At 45.2% G+C, this 17,140-nt stretch overlaps 1 protein-coding gene across 2 annotated transcripts in view; it reads left to right on the forward strand.

Moving 5' to 3' along the window:
- The first annotated feature begins 3,596 nt into the window (after positions 1–3,596).
- IFT74 (intraflagellar transport 74) overlaps positions 3,597–17,140 on the forward strand; it is a 39,589-nt gene continuing 26,045 nt past the window's right edge. Inside the window, exons 1-9 of one of the 2 annotated variants that reach the window (XM_032966311.2) lie at positions 3,597–3,823; positions 6,363–6,498; positions 7,240–7,375; positions 7,681–7,729; positions 9,103–9,201; positions 9,654–9,714; positions 14,010–14,069; positions 14,610–14,671; positions 15,822–15,960. In XM_032966311.2, coding sequence (XP_032822202.1) covers positions 3,822–3,823; positions 6,363–6,498; positions 7,240–7,375; positions 7,681–7,729; positions 9,103–9,201; positions 9,654–9,714; positions 14,010–14,069; positions 14,610–14,671; positions 15,822–15,960 — 744 coding nt within the window. In that variant the 5' untranslated portion in view covers positions 3,597–3,821. The remainder of the gene's footprint in view (positions 3,824–6,362; positions 6,499–7,239; positions 7,376–7,680; positions 7,730–9,102; positions 9,202–9,653; positions 9,715–14,009; positions 14,070–14,609; positions 14,672–15,821; positions 15,961–17,140) is intronic. The other variant, XM_032966312.2, reaches the window with a different exon arrangement.

Genomic DNA, 17,140 nt, shown 5'->3' on the forward strand with positions numbered 1-17,140 from the left:
GCTGATTCCTCACCGTTCTCATGATCATTGCAACTCCACGAGGTGAGATCTTGCATGGAGCCCCAGGCCGAGGGAGATTGACATTTCTTTTGTGTTTCTTCCATTTGCGAATAATCGCACCGACTGTTGTCACCTTCTCACCAAGCTGTTTGGCAATCGTATTGTAGCCCATTCCAGCCTTGTGTAGGTCTACAATCTTGTCCCTGACATCCTTGGAGAGCTCTTTGGTCTTGGCCATGGTGGAGAGTTTGGAATCTGATTGATTGATTGCTTCTGTGGACAGGTGTCTTTTATACAGGTAACAAGCTGAGATTAGGAGCACACCCTTTAAGAGTGTGCACCTAATCTCAGCTCGTTACCTGTATAAAAGACACCTGGGAGCCATAAATCTTTCTGATTGAGAGGGGGTCAAATACGTATTTCCCTCATTAAAGTGCAAATCAATTTATAACATTTTTGACATGCGTTTTTCTGGATTTTTTTGTTTTTATTCTGTCTCTCACTGCTCAAATAAACCTACCATTAAAATTGACTGATAATTTCTTTGTCAGTGGGCAAACGTACAAAATCAGCAGGGGATCAAATACTTTTTCCCTCACTGTACTTAACGACGAGAGAAAATTCACACGAAATGTCGTTTTCAATTAAGTCTTCCAGATGCAAAATGATACAAGCTTTGAATGAAGAAATAAAATTATCTTATTTAAAACATGATACAATTCAAAGATGTTTCATTTTAAAACTTCAAAGCGGAGCATCGGGTGTTTGCGTGAATGCGTCGTTCGTGTGCAATTCCTTTTGTGACTTTCCTGGCCGAAGGCCGTAAATGGTTGTGAGGGGGGCCGCAGGCGCCCCTGAACAACCCCAAGTTAGAAAAATTACAGGTAGTCCCCGACTTACGATGGTCCGACTTACGAAATTTGATCTTACGATGGCGATAGCGATATGACAAAATTGTAACATATTTTTAATTTCGCGCGGCAGGCAAACGCAGCAGCGTACGAGGTACGATCCTGTACTTTATCAACGCCATCCTCATCTTCCGACAACTAAGTTAATGTAGCCATCAACAACCTAACATCGTTCAAGTATGCAATCGACGGACAGAATCTTGGTGAGTACAGTAGAATATGATGCGTTACGATACGTTCAATGCATGTATGATACGTAGCTTTAGCGATTTCATTTCAGGGTTACCACGCTACGATACATACATTCAATGCAGGTCAAGATTGTTAAGCCCCGACTTAAAACTTTCGTGGCTGCAGGAATTCATTCTCTTTGGTTCTTCGGGTAAAGTCACGTAGATAGAAAAAATAATAATAAAAATAAAGTGAATAAAAAGAATATAAAATAATAAAAAACAAAGACCACTAATATAGACTGTAGCCTGTAGATGGCCGCCTGAGGGGCGTGCACTCCCGGGGTGCTCCCAGCAGTGGCTGGCGGGGCCGTTTGTGAGGGGGCCGACGGAGCCGGGGGGCCGACGGGGCCGGGGGGGGCCGACGGAGCCGGGGGAGCCGGGGGGGCCGACGGGGCCGGGGGGGGGCCGACGGGGCCGAGGGGGGCTGACGGAGCCGGGGGGGGGCGACGGAGCCGGCAGGGGGGGCCGACGGAGCCGGGGGGGGGCCGACGGAGCCGGGGGGGGGGGGAGGCGACGGCGCGAGCAGAGGGAGCCGACACTGACTTTCTCATACATCATACACTGACTCACACCATGCACTGACTCACTCACACATCATGCACTGACTCGCTCATCATGCGCTTACTCACACATCATACACTCGCACAACCACTGACCCATTCACTCATCATACACAGATTCACTCATCGTGTGCTGGCTCACTCGCACATCATACACTCACTCACTCATCCTACACTAACACATCATACACTCACTCACTCTGCCGCTGACTCGCTCACACATCATACACTGACTCACTCATCATGCGCTGAATAACACATCGTGCGCTGACTCACACATCATACACTCACTCAACCTAATACTGACTCACTCATCATACGCTGACTCACTCATCATACGCTGACTCGCACATCATACACTCACTCACGCTGCTGCTGACTCACTCACACATCATACACTCACTCACACATCATACACTCACACATCATACACTCACTCACACATCATACACTAACACATCATACACTCACTAAACCTAATACTGACTCACACATCATACACTAACACATCATACACTCACTCACGCTGCTGCTGACTCACTCACACATCATACACTCACTCACACATCATACACTAACACATCATACACTCACTCAACCTAATACTGGCTCACACATCATACACTAACACATCATACACTCACTCAACCTAATACTGACTCACACATCATACACTAAGACATCATACACTCACTCAACCTAATACTGGCTCACACATCATACACTAACACATCATACACTCACTCAACCTAATACTGACTCACACATCATACACTAACACATCATACACTCACTCACGCTGCTGCTGACTCACTCACACATCATACACTCACTCACACATCATACACTAACACATCATACACTCACTCAGCCTAATACTGACTCACACATCATACACTAACACATCATACACTCACTCACGCTGCTGCTGACTCACTCACACATCATACACTGGGAGTGTCGTGCTGCCAGCTATGGCTGCAGGTTTTGTCGTACGTGTTACGTATATCATTTATTGTTTGTTTTTCGTTTATTGTTAAATTTAAAATCACAGTACCTATGATTACTGTTGTTACATTGTTTTTGTAGCTTTATTTTGGTCTGGTTGTGGTGTAATAGTTTTCTGCAATGTAGATTCATATTTTGTTTGTTGTGGTGGCACCCGACTTAAGAGCCGCATGGCTCACAGGGCTATACCTAATAAATGAAACTTGAAACTTGAATGCATGTTAAAAGTTTTTTTTATAGCAGAAAGGATTGTTTCCTGAAAAAAACTTTCTATGAAATTGCAGTTCATATAGGTAGGCTAAGAATTTACCTTGTTTTTTACTTTAAAATGTACTGTGCAATACAGTATTGTAATTAATAAATACATACAGTATATAGTTTATACAGTACGGTACTGTAATTTGCTCTGTTTTGCTAAATTATCACCATTCTTTAAAGCTCCTGGGTAAGCTAGGCCATGTTCGACTTACGATGGGGTCGTCGTAACGCATCTCCATCGTAAGTCGGGGACTACCTGTGTATATAAGTCGGGGACTACCTGCATTTCTCATCTCCAGCTGCTTGGTGGGGCAGCGCGCCCCTAGTGGACGAGCCGCGCCTGTCCGTGCGTCTCGTCACATCGCGGGACCGTGACAAATGGCTGGAGAAACCTTCATCCAGCAGTGGATAGATCACGGCCGATGAGTGGGGGTGTGGGGTTCCAATAACGTGACGTCATCACGCTCGCCACTAGCTCGTGAAAGATGCGATGACGTCACTCGGTAAAGTGTATGATAATGACGTCACAAAGCGGGGATCGCGTATCGTTTCACGAGCAAAATTAGCAGACGACGTGACGCAGTTGAGGGTTTACGAGCCGTCGGGTGAAGTGTCAAGAGGTGCACGGTCCGTGAATGACGCCACGAGGCGTGGTGTTGGCGGATGTCGTCATGTACCCGGCGGTGACGTCATCCCGCCCCTGGTTGCCGTGGGAACAACCCTAACGCCTGAGTCGCGGTTTAAGTTACGAACCTCGCCTCCTGCAATCGCGGAGTTTTCTTCGTCTCCAGAGAAACTCTCCGGGGATTTGGAGAAACCCCCGGCGGCGCGCGGTTTACGAAGCCGCAGCAATGTGAGTCGCGCGAGCTGCGTGCGAGTGGTGAACACGGCGAGGCGAGGCGAGGCCTACTCACCGCCTACGCGGGACGCGGCAGGGTTTACACAACAACGCGGCACTCCACCATAACGCGGCTAAATGCAACCGCGTGTCAGTAGAGTCAGCGTCGTGCCTAACTCCCGTTTACAGCGCTGCAGAACCAGTGGTGGCAATTCCACGTTCCTGTGGCGGGGAGTCTTACGCCTAGGACACGACAAGAGCGCAGCAATACAAAGCAGTTTATTTATAGAGCGGTGGCCTCGGGGTGCCTTCATCCAGTGGAGATCTCTACTTGTGGTGCCACTTGAGGTGGCACAGCGTTAGTGGTTGCAATGTCTTGATGTGGCCAATTCACACCGTAACGGCTAACGAGTTGGTGGTAGCAGTTTCTGCTCTGACCCATTCACTAATCAAGGCCACTCAGAAGTAAACAAATAATTGTTTGTTGATTGATACTTTATATTCTTGGTTATTTCGGTAAAGTCACGTAGAAGGGAAATAATAAAACAAAATCAAATTCTCACGACGTTTCGTTGTGGCCGAAACGTCGTGAGATTTTATTTTATTATCTTTTTATTATTTCCCTTTTACGTGACTTTACCGAAAGAACCAAAAATATGAATCCCTGCAGTCACGAAAGCTTTAAATCAAAAAGATTGATACTTTGAAAACGTGGACTAACTGGGTTGATCATGGCTCCTACTGATTCCTAATGCATCTCGTAACTGCTTCTCAAGGCGCTGTACAAAACGTGGGGGGCATGGGAACTCAAGGGAGGGGATTGTGCGTGTAAAGTGCGAATTGAAGCACTTAAAAAATGGTAAAACAGTCGTGAGCAGAGGGGAATACGACGGAGCCGGACTTGGGTAGGGGTGGGCTGGCGGGTAGAAGGGAGTCCCATTCCAAGCAATGGCGTTAGAAGTAGAGGAGTGACCCCTTCTTCTTTGGTTCTTTCGGTAAAGTCACGTAGAATGAGAATAAAATAATAAATTGATAAAATAAAATAACACAATAATATTCTCACGACGTTTCGGCCACAACACAAGCGGCCTTCATCAGGTGAAGGGAGAATGAGAATAAAATAATAAATTGATAAAATAAAATAACACAATAATATTCTCACGACGTTTCGGCCACAACACAAGCGGCCTTCATCAGGTGAAGGGACGCTTGTGTTGTGGCCGAAACGTCGTGAGAATATTATTGTGTTATTTTATTTTATCAATTTATTATTTTATTCTCATTCTATGTGACTTCACCGAAAGAACCAAATAAGATGAATCATTGCAGTCACGAAAGCTTTAAATAGAGTGACCCCTTGTCGAGTGCAGGTTGGTTGAGGTGTTTGCATGGAGTCCTAGTTTGTTGGAGTTTAGGACACGTGAAGGAGAGAAGAATGAGATAAGAATAGAGAGGTAGGAGTCTTGAGTGGAGGGGAGTAGATTAAGACGATAGTGGAGAGGTAGGAGAGTGAGTGCAGGGGAGTAGAGACGAGAGTGGAGAGGTAAGGCAGGGGGTGAGTTCATGGAGGATCTTGAAGGTAATGAGTGTTTAACTGGCGGTGAACTTGGAGCTATGGAGTGATGTGGTACAGGAGGACGTGGAGCTGAGTGGACTTGCCGACGACTGGTACCAGCGATGTCAAGATCGGCCTCTGTGGAGGAGGCTCGTGAAGGACGCTGTTGAGTAGTTGGAGGCAGTCGCCCTCCAACAGCAGCGGAGGGCGGAGGAGCGACGCTCACAACAACGAGCGTAATGCCGGGTGGATAAAACAGCAAGTTGGCACAGTAGGGGGCACAGGTGGTGCATCGGGCAGTCATCTATGTTATTCGACCCATGGCACCTGGGTCTATCCCGTGACCTGCTAGCAGGCGTTCAACACTTCACGTGGCCTTAACGTGCGCCCTGGTGACGTCACCACCACTTCGTGGCGAATGGCGGCGAATGCTGTTATTGTTCAACTTGGAGCTCGTGGAGGAATCACAAGACTGGGTTGCTGTGGTTTGATCTATGTGTGTAGCTGAAGAGACTTGTAATACATACGAGTTAACACTTTTCTTAACTTGAGAAATGTTATTAGTGCTTGGGAAAAGAGACAATAGGAAGGAATTCCAAAATTGGGCAGTGTGAGGAAAGGAGCAAAACGAGTAGTGTTTAGCTCTGCAGTGTAGTGAGTAAGTGAATAATTGAGTGGATGAGTGAGTGGGTAAGTATGTTCATGGGTGAGTGAGTGGTGTGGCCAGAAGTATGGTGGTTAAACACAGTATGGATGGGACAAGACTTCTCAACAAGTTCACGGGAACAGTAACCGTGGTAGTAGCGATAAAAGAGTGATAAGGAGGCGACTCACCTCTGCTGACTGACTGAATTGAATTGGTAAGTGCTGGATCGTCAATAGAGCTGAGTGCTTGTCGTTGAATTATATCAGGTGCAGTGAGGTAGGCACTGCCCTGACACGCGTGCTGGTCACATGCGTACAGCTGTGCCGCTGGTGCCGATTGTCTCGTCCACCCAGGAGCGAGTTTCGTGCCGACACGGCGAGCGGGAGGCGGCCCGGGAGCAGCGCCCGGCCTGGGACGCGCGGGGCCCCAGGGGGGCCTGCTGCACGACCCCCCACTGGGATCCGCCCCATGGCTCGTCTCGGCACCGCGGTGCGTGCCACTCGGCACCGACAGATAACGCGCACTAGCAAGACGATGACCCCCCACACACCGCTGTGACACACTACACACACCTGTAATGTCATCCACTCACCTGTGGCAAAGCACACACATACACTTGTGACACCACACATACCTGTGACACCACACACATCCCTGTGACACTTCACATAGCTGCGATACCACACACACACACAATTGTGATGCCACACACATGTGACACCACGCGCACCTGTGACGCCACACACACATCCCTGTGATACCACACACACATCCTTGTGACACCACGCGCACCTGTGACACCACACACACACCTGTGATACCACACAGACACCTGTGATACCACACACCTGTGACACCACACACATTACCTATGACACCACACAAGCACACACATCCCTGTGACATCACGCATACCAATGAAACCATACCATGTTATATACCACCAAAGCACATACTCATCATGCACCCATACAGTGGGCTGCTGGTGCACTTGCCTGCTCACACAGTGCTGCTTCATGAGTAGGGCTGCCACTTGTCAGTCTGGAAGTTGATTTATACTGAGATCTGGTAGTTGTGTGTACATCTTTATTGCAATATATTACACAGGTTTGATAATAGACCTAGGCTGACTGGAAAAGGTGGTGACCTTATTCATGAAGAATGCTGTACTGCTATTGTACAGCCCACTGAGTCTGGTCAGTCCGGTTGTGCCCTTCGCTGTGTTGGCAGATGCCGCCGGGAACAGCGGCGCGCCCAGGTACCCAAGCTCGTGGTGCTGGAGCCGGGCTTCTGGGAGCACAGATTCGTGTAGCAGACCGCCCTGTGACTCGTGAGGGCCTCAGCGGGATGAAAACGGCCTCCAAAGGTTGAAACGGGGAACCTGATTCTACCCTATAATTTTACATGATTTATTGGTCATTTTGCATTTGGTTCGTTGTTAAAAAATATTTGCAAAAAATTACTTACATTTTCAAAACCCTTCATGCTATAAACCTCATCCCTCACACCTAGATTTTGAATCGGACAAAAGTTTCTGCATAAATACTGCCTGGCAGCGGGTGTTGCATTTTCCGTAGAGGTGCTAATTGTCGTGATGTTATTTGTGGTACCTATGACACCACACATGATGTGAGTTTAAAAAATGCAATTAAAACTGAGCTTTGTTTCCAGGACCACAGAGGCAAATTATGGACAAGTCTTACTTCCTTGGTCAATTAAGGTAAAACTATTGAATACCGTTTACTGCAGTATTAGTCAACTCCAGTCCTTGTTAACCCTCCACAGTACAGCTCTTCGTTATTTCCAACTATCAGGTGCGTCCAGTGTCAACAAGTCAAAGTGATTCTCCTGCTCAAATGAGCATTGAGGCATCGGTGCTAATCTCCAGTTTACAGCCCTGCTGAGCCAGTGGTGGAAATTCCATATTCCAATGGCGGTTGGGTGGGTGGGGTGGGTGGCTATTCTATACATAGGACAACCACTGTTGACTTTCGCACAAAGTGGAACTCATTTTATTGGTCCCGAAGCAGGGATAATGGGCTGAATCAATTCCCGCCAAACCAGGATTTGAACTTGCGACCTTGACTGTGCACTGGGCGCACTACCGCTGAGACCACCTGGCCAGTTACTCACCTGCAGTGTACAGTGGTGTGCTGTGTATATGATTGGTAATCATAGGTTAATCATGGCCGTGAGCTCTGGAGTTCAGAAACCGATGTGGAGTTTTAGAAAATAAATCTGGCAGTGACCTGTTGAAAAATGACATAATTGAACCGTTGATATGTTTATTGATGAACGCCTGTAATCCAGCACTGTGGGCAAGGGTTGGTGGATTGCACAAATGTTGCAAAACTCCCTTATTGTGGGCATCAATGTGTCATGCCCTGGCTTGTCAGGAAAAGGCAGAATAGCAAATCTGTCAATGCCACCAAGTTAAGTCTGTATGGGTTACAGTTGTCCCCTCGCACACTTCGCTTTTCTCCACGTGCTCCAGATTACTCCCACATTTAAGCATTAATTAATTGATTTAAAGCTTTCGTGACTGCAGTGATTCATATAATTGGTTCTTTCGGTAAAGTCACGTCGAAGGGAAACAATAAAATAATAAAATATATATTAAACAATAAAATTCTCACGACGTTTCGACTGTAACACAAACAGTCATCATCAGAGGACTGCAAGGCGGGCACTTTTTGGCACCCCCTTACCACCTGGCTGCCTTTCCCACTTGTCCGTGGTTCTTCATTGTGCCTCTGAGTCGTTCTCTCTCTTTAAGAGTAAGTGAATACTTTGTGGCACTTTGCAAGTTCCAATTATGATGATTATGTTTACTGCCTGTTACAGTGTTAATCCTGCTACTGCAACAGTTCAAGGGCCTTGAAAAAAAGGACCTCACGAACAATTGGGAGCTTGTTCTGCACGCAGTTTATACTTTCTATGCAAGGTTATGGTCATGGGAATTCTGGTTGGAGAATCAATTGTATACATTTGCAGTAAATGATTAATCTTATCGTGGTGCAGACGTTCAGCACATTCCATAGTTTAATTCTTCACTTAATGCAAACTGATGTGATGCATGTGTGTGTGGTGCAGGAGCAAAATGAATGAGCTAATTGCTGAAAACAACAAGCTTCAAAAAGAAGTTGACAACTTTAACCAGGAGAATTCTACATACCTGGCCTATGAGAAGAGGTGAGCTCATAAACATGTTAAAGTGCCTCTGTGGTAACAGTGAGTTGTAAAATATGCTGGTAGTTTTCCCTAATGTATGTATACCCGTCGTGGTATTGGCGTTATGTTACAAGCTGAAGAATCCATACATTTCACAGAGTAGTGCGACCAACCACGTGTCAGAGAACGGTCCACAAGCGATTTTCCACAGCACCTTTGAAAGCCTTTCTGCATTACTCATTTTACAATAGTTATAATGTGTTTTTTTTCTGTGTGGTTATTGGTGACCGGATATGAGACCATCAATTCCCCATACTGTACTAGACAACCCAGTTTTCAATCATGGGTAGTAGCTGCCCAGATTTGAACCTAAGAACCCGCAGTACACTTACCCTCTTGAACCTCAAATCGTTACTGCATTGTCAAGCACTATATATATATTTTAATGAATTTAATTTGTTCCTTTTCAATAGGGCGGAAGTTCTGGCATCGGAGATAAAGGAAAAGCAGGGAGAACTGGCTGACTACAATATGGTGAGGTGGTATTTACAGAAGAAGAGTTGAAAATCCAGAGACTTGTAGGCCATTTAGATTTGTGAAGCGTTCATCATTTTTAATATGAACATTCACAGCACACTGTAGTTTGATCATAATTAACGTGTGTCTAATATAGCTTTGCGTTGGTGGTGCATGCCTGTAATCCTGCACTGTGGAGTTGAGGCAGTGGATCGCACAAATGTTGCCAAACTCCCCGTGAGCGTCGAGGTGATGCCATTTCCTGGCTCACCAGGAAATGTGAACCCCACGTGTCCCTCATCTGTATGGGATGGAGCTTTTCCCCCCTCGAACGTGTGGGTTTTCTCTGGGTGCTTTGGATTCCTGACATGTAAACACTCATTAATTGTCTGATAATACCAACATATATAGAGAGGACTGTAGAGCTTGGGAAATTGTTGGTAGTGCCGGCTCACCGCTTGGCTGCCTTCTCACTTGTAAGTGGTCCTTTGCGTGCTTCTTGAGTCATTCTCTCTCTGTGACGGTGAATGAATACTGCCTGCATGACAAGTTAAAATTATATAATATAAAATTAAAAGAAAGGAATGTACTGTATATGTATTATTTATTATATTTTCTTGTTTTCTCTTTAGAAACCTAAATACCAGTTAACACACTTTTATCAAATATTGTATTTATTTGATACTGACAATGCAAGGCAACAGTGATGAATTATCCCACGACTGCTTATTGCGGCCTCCCTCACTGCTCTCTTGCCAGGGAGTCTAGCGCCCCCTGCTGGCGCAGTCCATTTTGACAGCCTGAGTGAAGTTATGAGTGATTCGTAATGTATGTACAGTATATTCTTGGTTCTTTCGGTAAAGTCACGTAGAAGGGAAACAATAAAATTATAAAAATATAAAACAATACAATTCTCACGACGTTTCGACTGCAACACAAGCAATCATCATCAGGTGTGAAAACCACAGCAAGAAAATTAGAAAAAGTGGCGTTTTTTAACGTTAGCACCACGAATGTTACATTGGAGAAACCAAACGACAATGTCTCGGACCGCATCCGTGAACACAAAGCAGACCTAAAACACGGTAGGACCAACACCTCGGCCGTGGCAGATCATTGTTATAATTCAGTAGGCTCACATGACATTGACTTCTCCAAGACAGAGGTTCTCTGCAAGCCATCTGGCTACCATGAGAGATTCGTTCATGAGGCTATCCACATATACAAACACAGAGACAATTTCAACCGAGAAGATGGATTCTAGCTTAGCAATCATTGGAAGGATTTGATAAACCATTTCGGGTCTTAATTGTTTGTTCACGCTTACGGTGGCTTTCAGACCGCATCATTATTTTCGTCTCCCCCCTCCTCTTTTCCGAACATAGATGGACTCGTCCATCTGAATAACTGCCAAATCTCTCTCCGTGGTGCTAACGTTAAAAAACAGCCACTTTTTTCAAATTTCCTTGCTGTGGTTTTCACACCTGATGATTGCTTGTGTTGCAGTCGAAATGTGAGAATTTTATTGTTTTATATTTTTATTATTTTATTGTTTCCCTTCTACGTGGTGACTTTACCGAAAGAACCAAGAATATGAATCCCTGCAGCCACGAAAGCTTTAAATCAAAATATGTACTGTATGTTGACCTTCTTTCGCATCGTATGTAGCCAGCCGTGCTAATGGGAGGTACTACTCAGAGGTGTGATTAATCTTCGTTTACCCTTCTTCCCTGTACTCGTGACGTCTGTGTCACGCTCTTTACAGTGTCCCAGAAATTGAGTTCTTGCAAATAAGATGGCACAATGGGATAATTTGGTCCTTCCCAAACCTCTCAGATACAAATGATTGTAGAATGAGGTTAGACATGCAATGGTATCACAATTTTTTTACCCAGTTTTGGAGAGCGCACATTTTTTTTGTTTCTAGGTGACTGGGAGAATTATACGTATAAGAAGTCAGGGAAGTCAGAAAATTTAGTGACGTAAGTAGTTTTTTTTAACAAATGGATGCAATTTGAGAGGATATGGAACGAAGAAAGAGAAGCATCGACTGGGATGTATGTATACAATTTTAGCTTTCAAGCTCTTGTATAACATTTTAATTTATGTGAGGCACTCACTCCTCCCAGTTGCTAACGACTGCCTATGTACATCATCATTTACGAGTAACTGGTATTGGGTTAATCAACTCTTACACGCCGTAGACAAACACATTTATTTGTTTACTATTGATGCAGGCTTTATATTTTCAGGTGTTTAGCATGAGGCTTAGAGGATTTAGGAAGTTAGACTGGTAATGTCCCATGAATAAAAGCAATCAATTTAAATTTTGACTTAACTTTCGTGACTGCAGGAATTCATATTCTTTGGTTCTTTTGGTAAAGTCACGTAGATAGAAAAAAAATAATGAAAATAAAGTGAATAAAAATATCACGACGTTTCGATCGCAACACAAGCGGTCGTCATCAGGAAAAGGGGTTAGTTAGCCTCTAAAGGCAAACTGTTTATAAAGGTTTGGAGATGGGCGTAGCCCAAGTGTATCAGCAGCACCAGCAGCATGAGTGGGACAGCAATGCCAATGCAGCAACAATGCCAATGCAGCAGCAATACCAATGCAGCAAAGGGCCGCCAGGAAATAACTACACCCCGCTCCACACACCACACTGCTGACGGTGGAGGTTGATTGACAAGAAAACACAAATCAAGTCATGACCCAAAGTGGTTGATGACATCTTTCCAATGATTGCTGACTCAATAACCTTCCTCTTGGTGGAAATTGTGTCTGTGTCTATATATATGGATGGCTTCGTGAACGAATCTTTGTTGATAGTCAGTAGGCTTGCAAAGTACCATCGTCTCAGAGAAATCAATTTCGTGTGAGCCAGCCGCGTTAAAATAATAATCAGCCATGGCAGAAGTATTGGTCCTACCATGTTTAAAATCTGCCTTATGCTCACGAACACGGTTCGAGACATGTTGCTTAGTTTCCCCAATGTAACTGCTGCCGCAGATACAGCTTAGTTTGTAGACGCCGGAATCTTGCATGTCAGGAATCTTGTCCTTCACAGATGGGATCAGATCACGAATTTTATGTACTGTTCATAATAAAGGTTTTTGGGTTAGATCGTGTTATTTATAAATGTGTCGCAACCCTCCACCACCCGACACAGCCAATCAATGCCAATGCAGCAACAATGCCAATGCAGCAAAGGGCCGCCAGGAAATCACTACAAAACCTGATTCCCACCACCATCCATTCCAGGAGAATTCTCTCATCAAAACGCTACACCATAGAGCTCAATGTATCTCCGACCATGAACACCTAACCAGTGAACTCATACACGTGCACCAAGCTCTCAAGGCGAATGAATATTCTGACTACACAATCTGCAAAGCCATCACCCCAACCGTGAGGAAGGAGCCATCTGAGGATCCAATCAAAACCATCACCCTGTCATACATAGCAGGGGTAATCAAAAAGATTTACAAAATCATGAACAAACACAAGATCCAGGTCCGATTTAACACTACGTAAAATTCGTGATCTGATCCCATCTGTGAAGGACAAGATTCCCGACATGCAATATCCCGGCATCTACAAACTAAGCTGTATCTGCGGCAGCAGTTGCATTGGGGAAACTAAGCGACATGTCTCAGACTGTGTTCGTGAGTATAAGGCAGATTTGAAACATGGTAGGACCAATACTTCTGCCATGGCTGATCATTATTTTAACGCGGCTGGCTCACACGAAATTGATTTCTCTAAGACAATGGTACTTTGCAAGCCTACTGACTATCAACAAAGATTCGTTCACGAAGCCATCCATATATATAGACACAGACACAATTTCCACCAAGAGGAAGGTTATTGACTCGGCAATCATTGGAAAGATGTCATCAACCACTTTGGGTCATGACTTGACTTGTGTTTTCTTGTCAATCAACCTCCACCGTCAGCAGTGTGGTGTGTGGAGCGGGGTGTAGTGATTTCCTGGTGGCCCTTTGCTGCATTGGCATTGCTGCTGCATTGGAATATAGCATAAGTTTTGGTGGCCAAATTTCTCCATGGTTTATTTATAAGCATAGATTTAAATGTGCCAAATGTCAGCTGTCTAACCCTTCGAGAACAGCCAAGCTGTCTTGTCCCTATTGTTTATATGTGTTAGGTGTAAAAATGGTATTATGTCTCCTGAATACAGCATACCAGATACCAGGTGCAGATTTGTAAAACGATACAAACCAAACTACCATATGAGACAGATTTGCAGCACCTATGTTAAAAAACGACATTGTTGTGTTTTTCCCCCAACTAGCTGGTTGACAAGCTGAACACCAACACGGATATAGAGGAGGTTCAGCAGGAATACAACATGGTGAGTGAGGATGGCAGCCAATCACCGTTTGCACAACACGGTCAAGCCCCTCGAATATGAAGCGGTTCCCTAACCTTTCGCTCTCAACCTGCCAACGTTGTTTTGCGCGCAAAACTGTTCACCAGTGAACATTTAGCGAAATGAAAATTACTCCAAACCAATCAAGCAATCAGCAGATTCAGTCAATAGCCAGTTGTTTTGTTGATCAGTCATTCATACAACCTTAAATATTTGCGCTTTGGGCAATTCCGCAAACCACTTTCCATGGCCATGCAGACCAGGGTTGGGAACCTCTGCTCTAAAACATTGCTCGAGTGCCATAAACAAAACACAAATGAAAGTAATATTTACATTCTGGTGGTGCTTTTGAGATATTTTTTTATTAAAATACCCTGTTCATATATTAACCGCCACATTCAATAATACAACAAACATGTGCTATTGTACTTTATGGTCTTGCCGTGTAATTCCATAGAGTGAATACATCCAGGATTCACTATAATTGGGGAGTATAAAACTTGCCCTGTGTGCGTGGGACAGCTGAAGGCACAGAATGACCGTGAAGCCCAGGGAATGGACGCCATCTTCACTGAGAGGAGAGCGTGAGTATTTTCATCACAGTGAACAGCGAAAACCATTGTTAGCATTGCTTGCAGGACCTTTGTTCATGCACTGCTGGTGGATGACGGCCTCTGGATGCTGAGGGTCGTGAGGTTTATTTGACCCATACTTCACCATGCTGGTCTTATGGTTTGGCAAAGGCAGGGGAGCATAGATGTGGGAGCATATAAGTAAAGCACAACAAATATTTTTTTATTCTGTATTACCCTCTACTGGTCACCACGTAGCCCCACCAGTATACACTACCTATTATGCATGGCAGTGACCCATTCAAGCACTGTCAAAGCTCAAACCGCGCTTAGCTTCTGAGATCTGCCAAGCTTAAGCGCATTGCGTGTGATTGGGCAAAGGCATGGCATACACTATCTCTCATTATTCGCTGTACGTTTAAATAACAATTTTAGCGTAAGCACTACAACAGAGGTTTTTCAATTTTACTTAGTTTGTTGTAATTGAGGAGCATTCTCAAGTGTGGTTCAGACACCGCAACCTTGAACAAAAAATATAGAACAAAAACTCAAAATTATCACAGCAGTGTGGAGAAATGCATGCTCGGAATTATATTGAGAACGAGGTACACACATGGATTAAAGAACACACCCAGGTTCATGACATCATCCAACTGTTACGAAAAGTAAATGGGATTGTGCAGGACGTGTAAGCGCTAAAAGGGATGATGGACAAGAATAATAACAGAGTAGCAGCCAAGGAATGGAACACTTCCGAGAGTCGTCCTAGCGGGGAGATGGAGCGATGAAATCAGTTTGTGTGCAGGTGCTTGGTCGATTGTTGCATCGCGGGAGTGTGATAGGTGTCCACGGATTTGGGAGGCCTTCATCCAGCAGTCGATTATTCATGGCTGATGGTGATGATGGCCAAGTATTCAATTACAAACAGTAGGTGTCACTTGTATGTATGTTGACATTTTTTCGTACCATACATAGCCAACCGTGCTCATCGGAGGTGTGATGAGAGTGTCTGTGCGATGTTTAGATCCAGACGTCCCACATTCAGGTTTCTGTTAAATAAAGTCTAGATCCGAAATTGTTTTGGAAAGAGCTCATCGGCTCGTTTCTGTTTTGCGGTACTGCTCGTCACCCTTCACATGCTCCCGCTGCGGTGACTGCACAGGAAGGAGTCTCAGATGAAGGCCGTGGAGCAAGAGATAGAGCGAGAGCGCCAAGCAGCTGACGTGATTGTGCAGAACATGGCTCCTGAGCAGCAGCGCAGCTACATGGAGATGAAGGAGGCCAATGAGCGGCTCCTGCAGGTCAGCTCCATTCTCGATCCACCCCGGCCCGCACAATCCATTTCACATGATGGCGGTGGCACATGTGGCCTGTTAATCCAGCACTGTAGAGGCAGCGAGAGTTGGTGGATCATCGCACAAAAATGTCAAACACCCTTCCTGTGGGCGTCGAGGATGTGCCCATACCCTGGCTCGCCAGGAGAAGGCAGTACAGTAAAAATGTCCATTGCACTTCTTCCGTCTGTATGGACAGTGTTGCCGCCTCGCACGCGTGAGTTTTCTCCTGGTCCTCTGGTTTCCTCCCACGTGTAAACACTCATTATAGAGGACTACAGAGCTTGAGCAATTATTGGTGCTGGCTGACCGCCTTCCCACTTTTCTGTGGTTCTTCCTCACCCCTCTCAGTCATTCTCTTTGAGAGTGAGCAATTACTGCGCTGCACATTACAAGTTGAAATTATTATTGTGTCATCCATACTTCGCACATGCAGGTGCAATCCACCTACTTCACTGGTGTAAAAATTAAAAGCAGCTCGCATTGTAACGTTGGCTATTATAGGCAAACGATGGAATTCCTCATCCAATAATGCCGCGATGCTTCACTTGTTTGTTGGCAGCGGACATTCACAACATCACCCCGGTAGCCCTCACTGGCCCATCAAGTACGACATCGACGTATCACGTTGTGGCTAATCAACCTGCCGTACGGAAGAAGAGAAGTTGCGTAACCGAAATCCTTCGTGCAATACGTGGCCATTTAAATTCCCCCACAATCACAGTTTAAGCTATTTCTACTGCAGCTTTACTTTGCACCACGAGGGGTATTCACTTGCACCCTCTTTCCCCTGCATTCAATTGAAAAACTTCAGGGACCGGAATGAGGACTCTGGTGGGGTGTGGGCACAGTTTCACTAGGGGAGAGGAAGCTGTTTGCTTGTTGAATGGGAGAGAGGGCGCTGGCAAAGCTGTCACAGAGCGCATTGGGATATGTGTTGACAACGCTCTGTAGGTGTTTGAAATTTTGCTAAATAATTTGGTTGTTTCCAAACGAAGAGCTGACGTTGCTTCGAGTGATGCGCACATCTAATCTTAAAAGAGGAAGGAAGCATGAAGGTGGGGCTGAGTTTAGGCCTGGGACAGGAGCACAGCTATTGTTAACGAGCACTGCAGAGTTGCACTCGGCAGGAAGGATGTGATTGGCT

This window comes from Petromyzon marinus, chromosome 35 (genome assembly GCF_048934315.1).
Source record: "Petromyzon marinus isolate PM22_M1 ecotype Great Lakes invasive population chromosome 35, UKy_Petmar_22M1.pri1.0, whole genome shotgun sequence".
Classification (NCBI taxonomy): domain Eukaryota; kingdom Metazoa; phylum Chordata; class Hyperoartia; order Petromyzontiformes; family Petromyzontidae; genus Petromyzon; species Petromyzon marinus.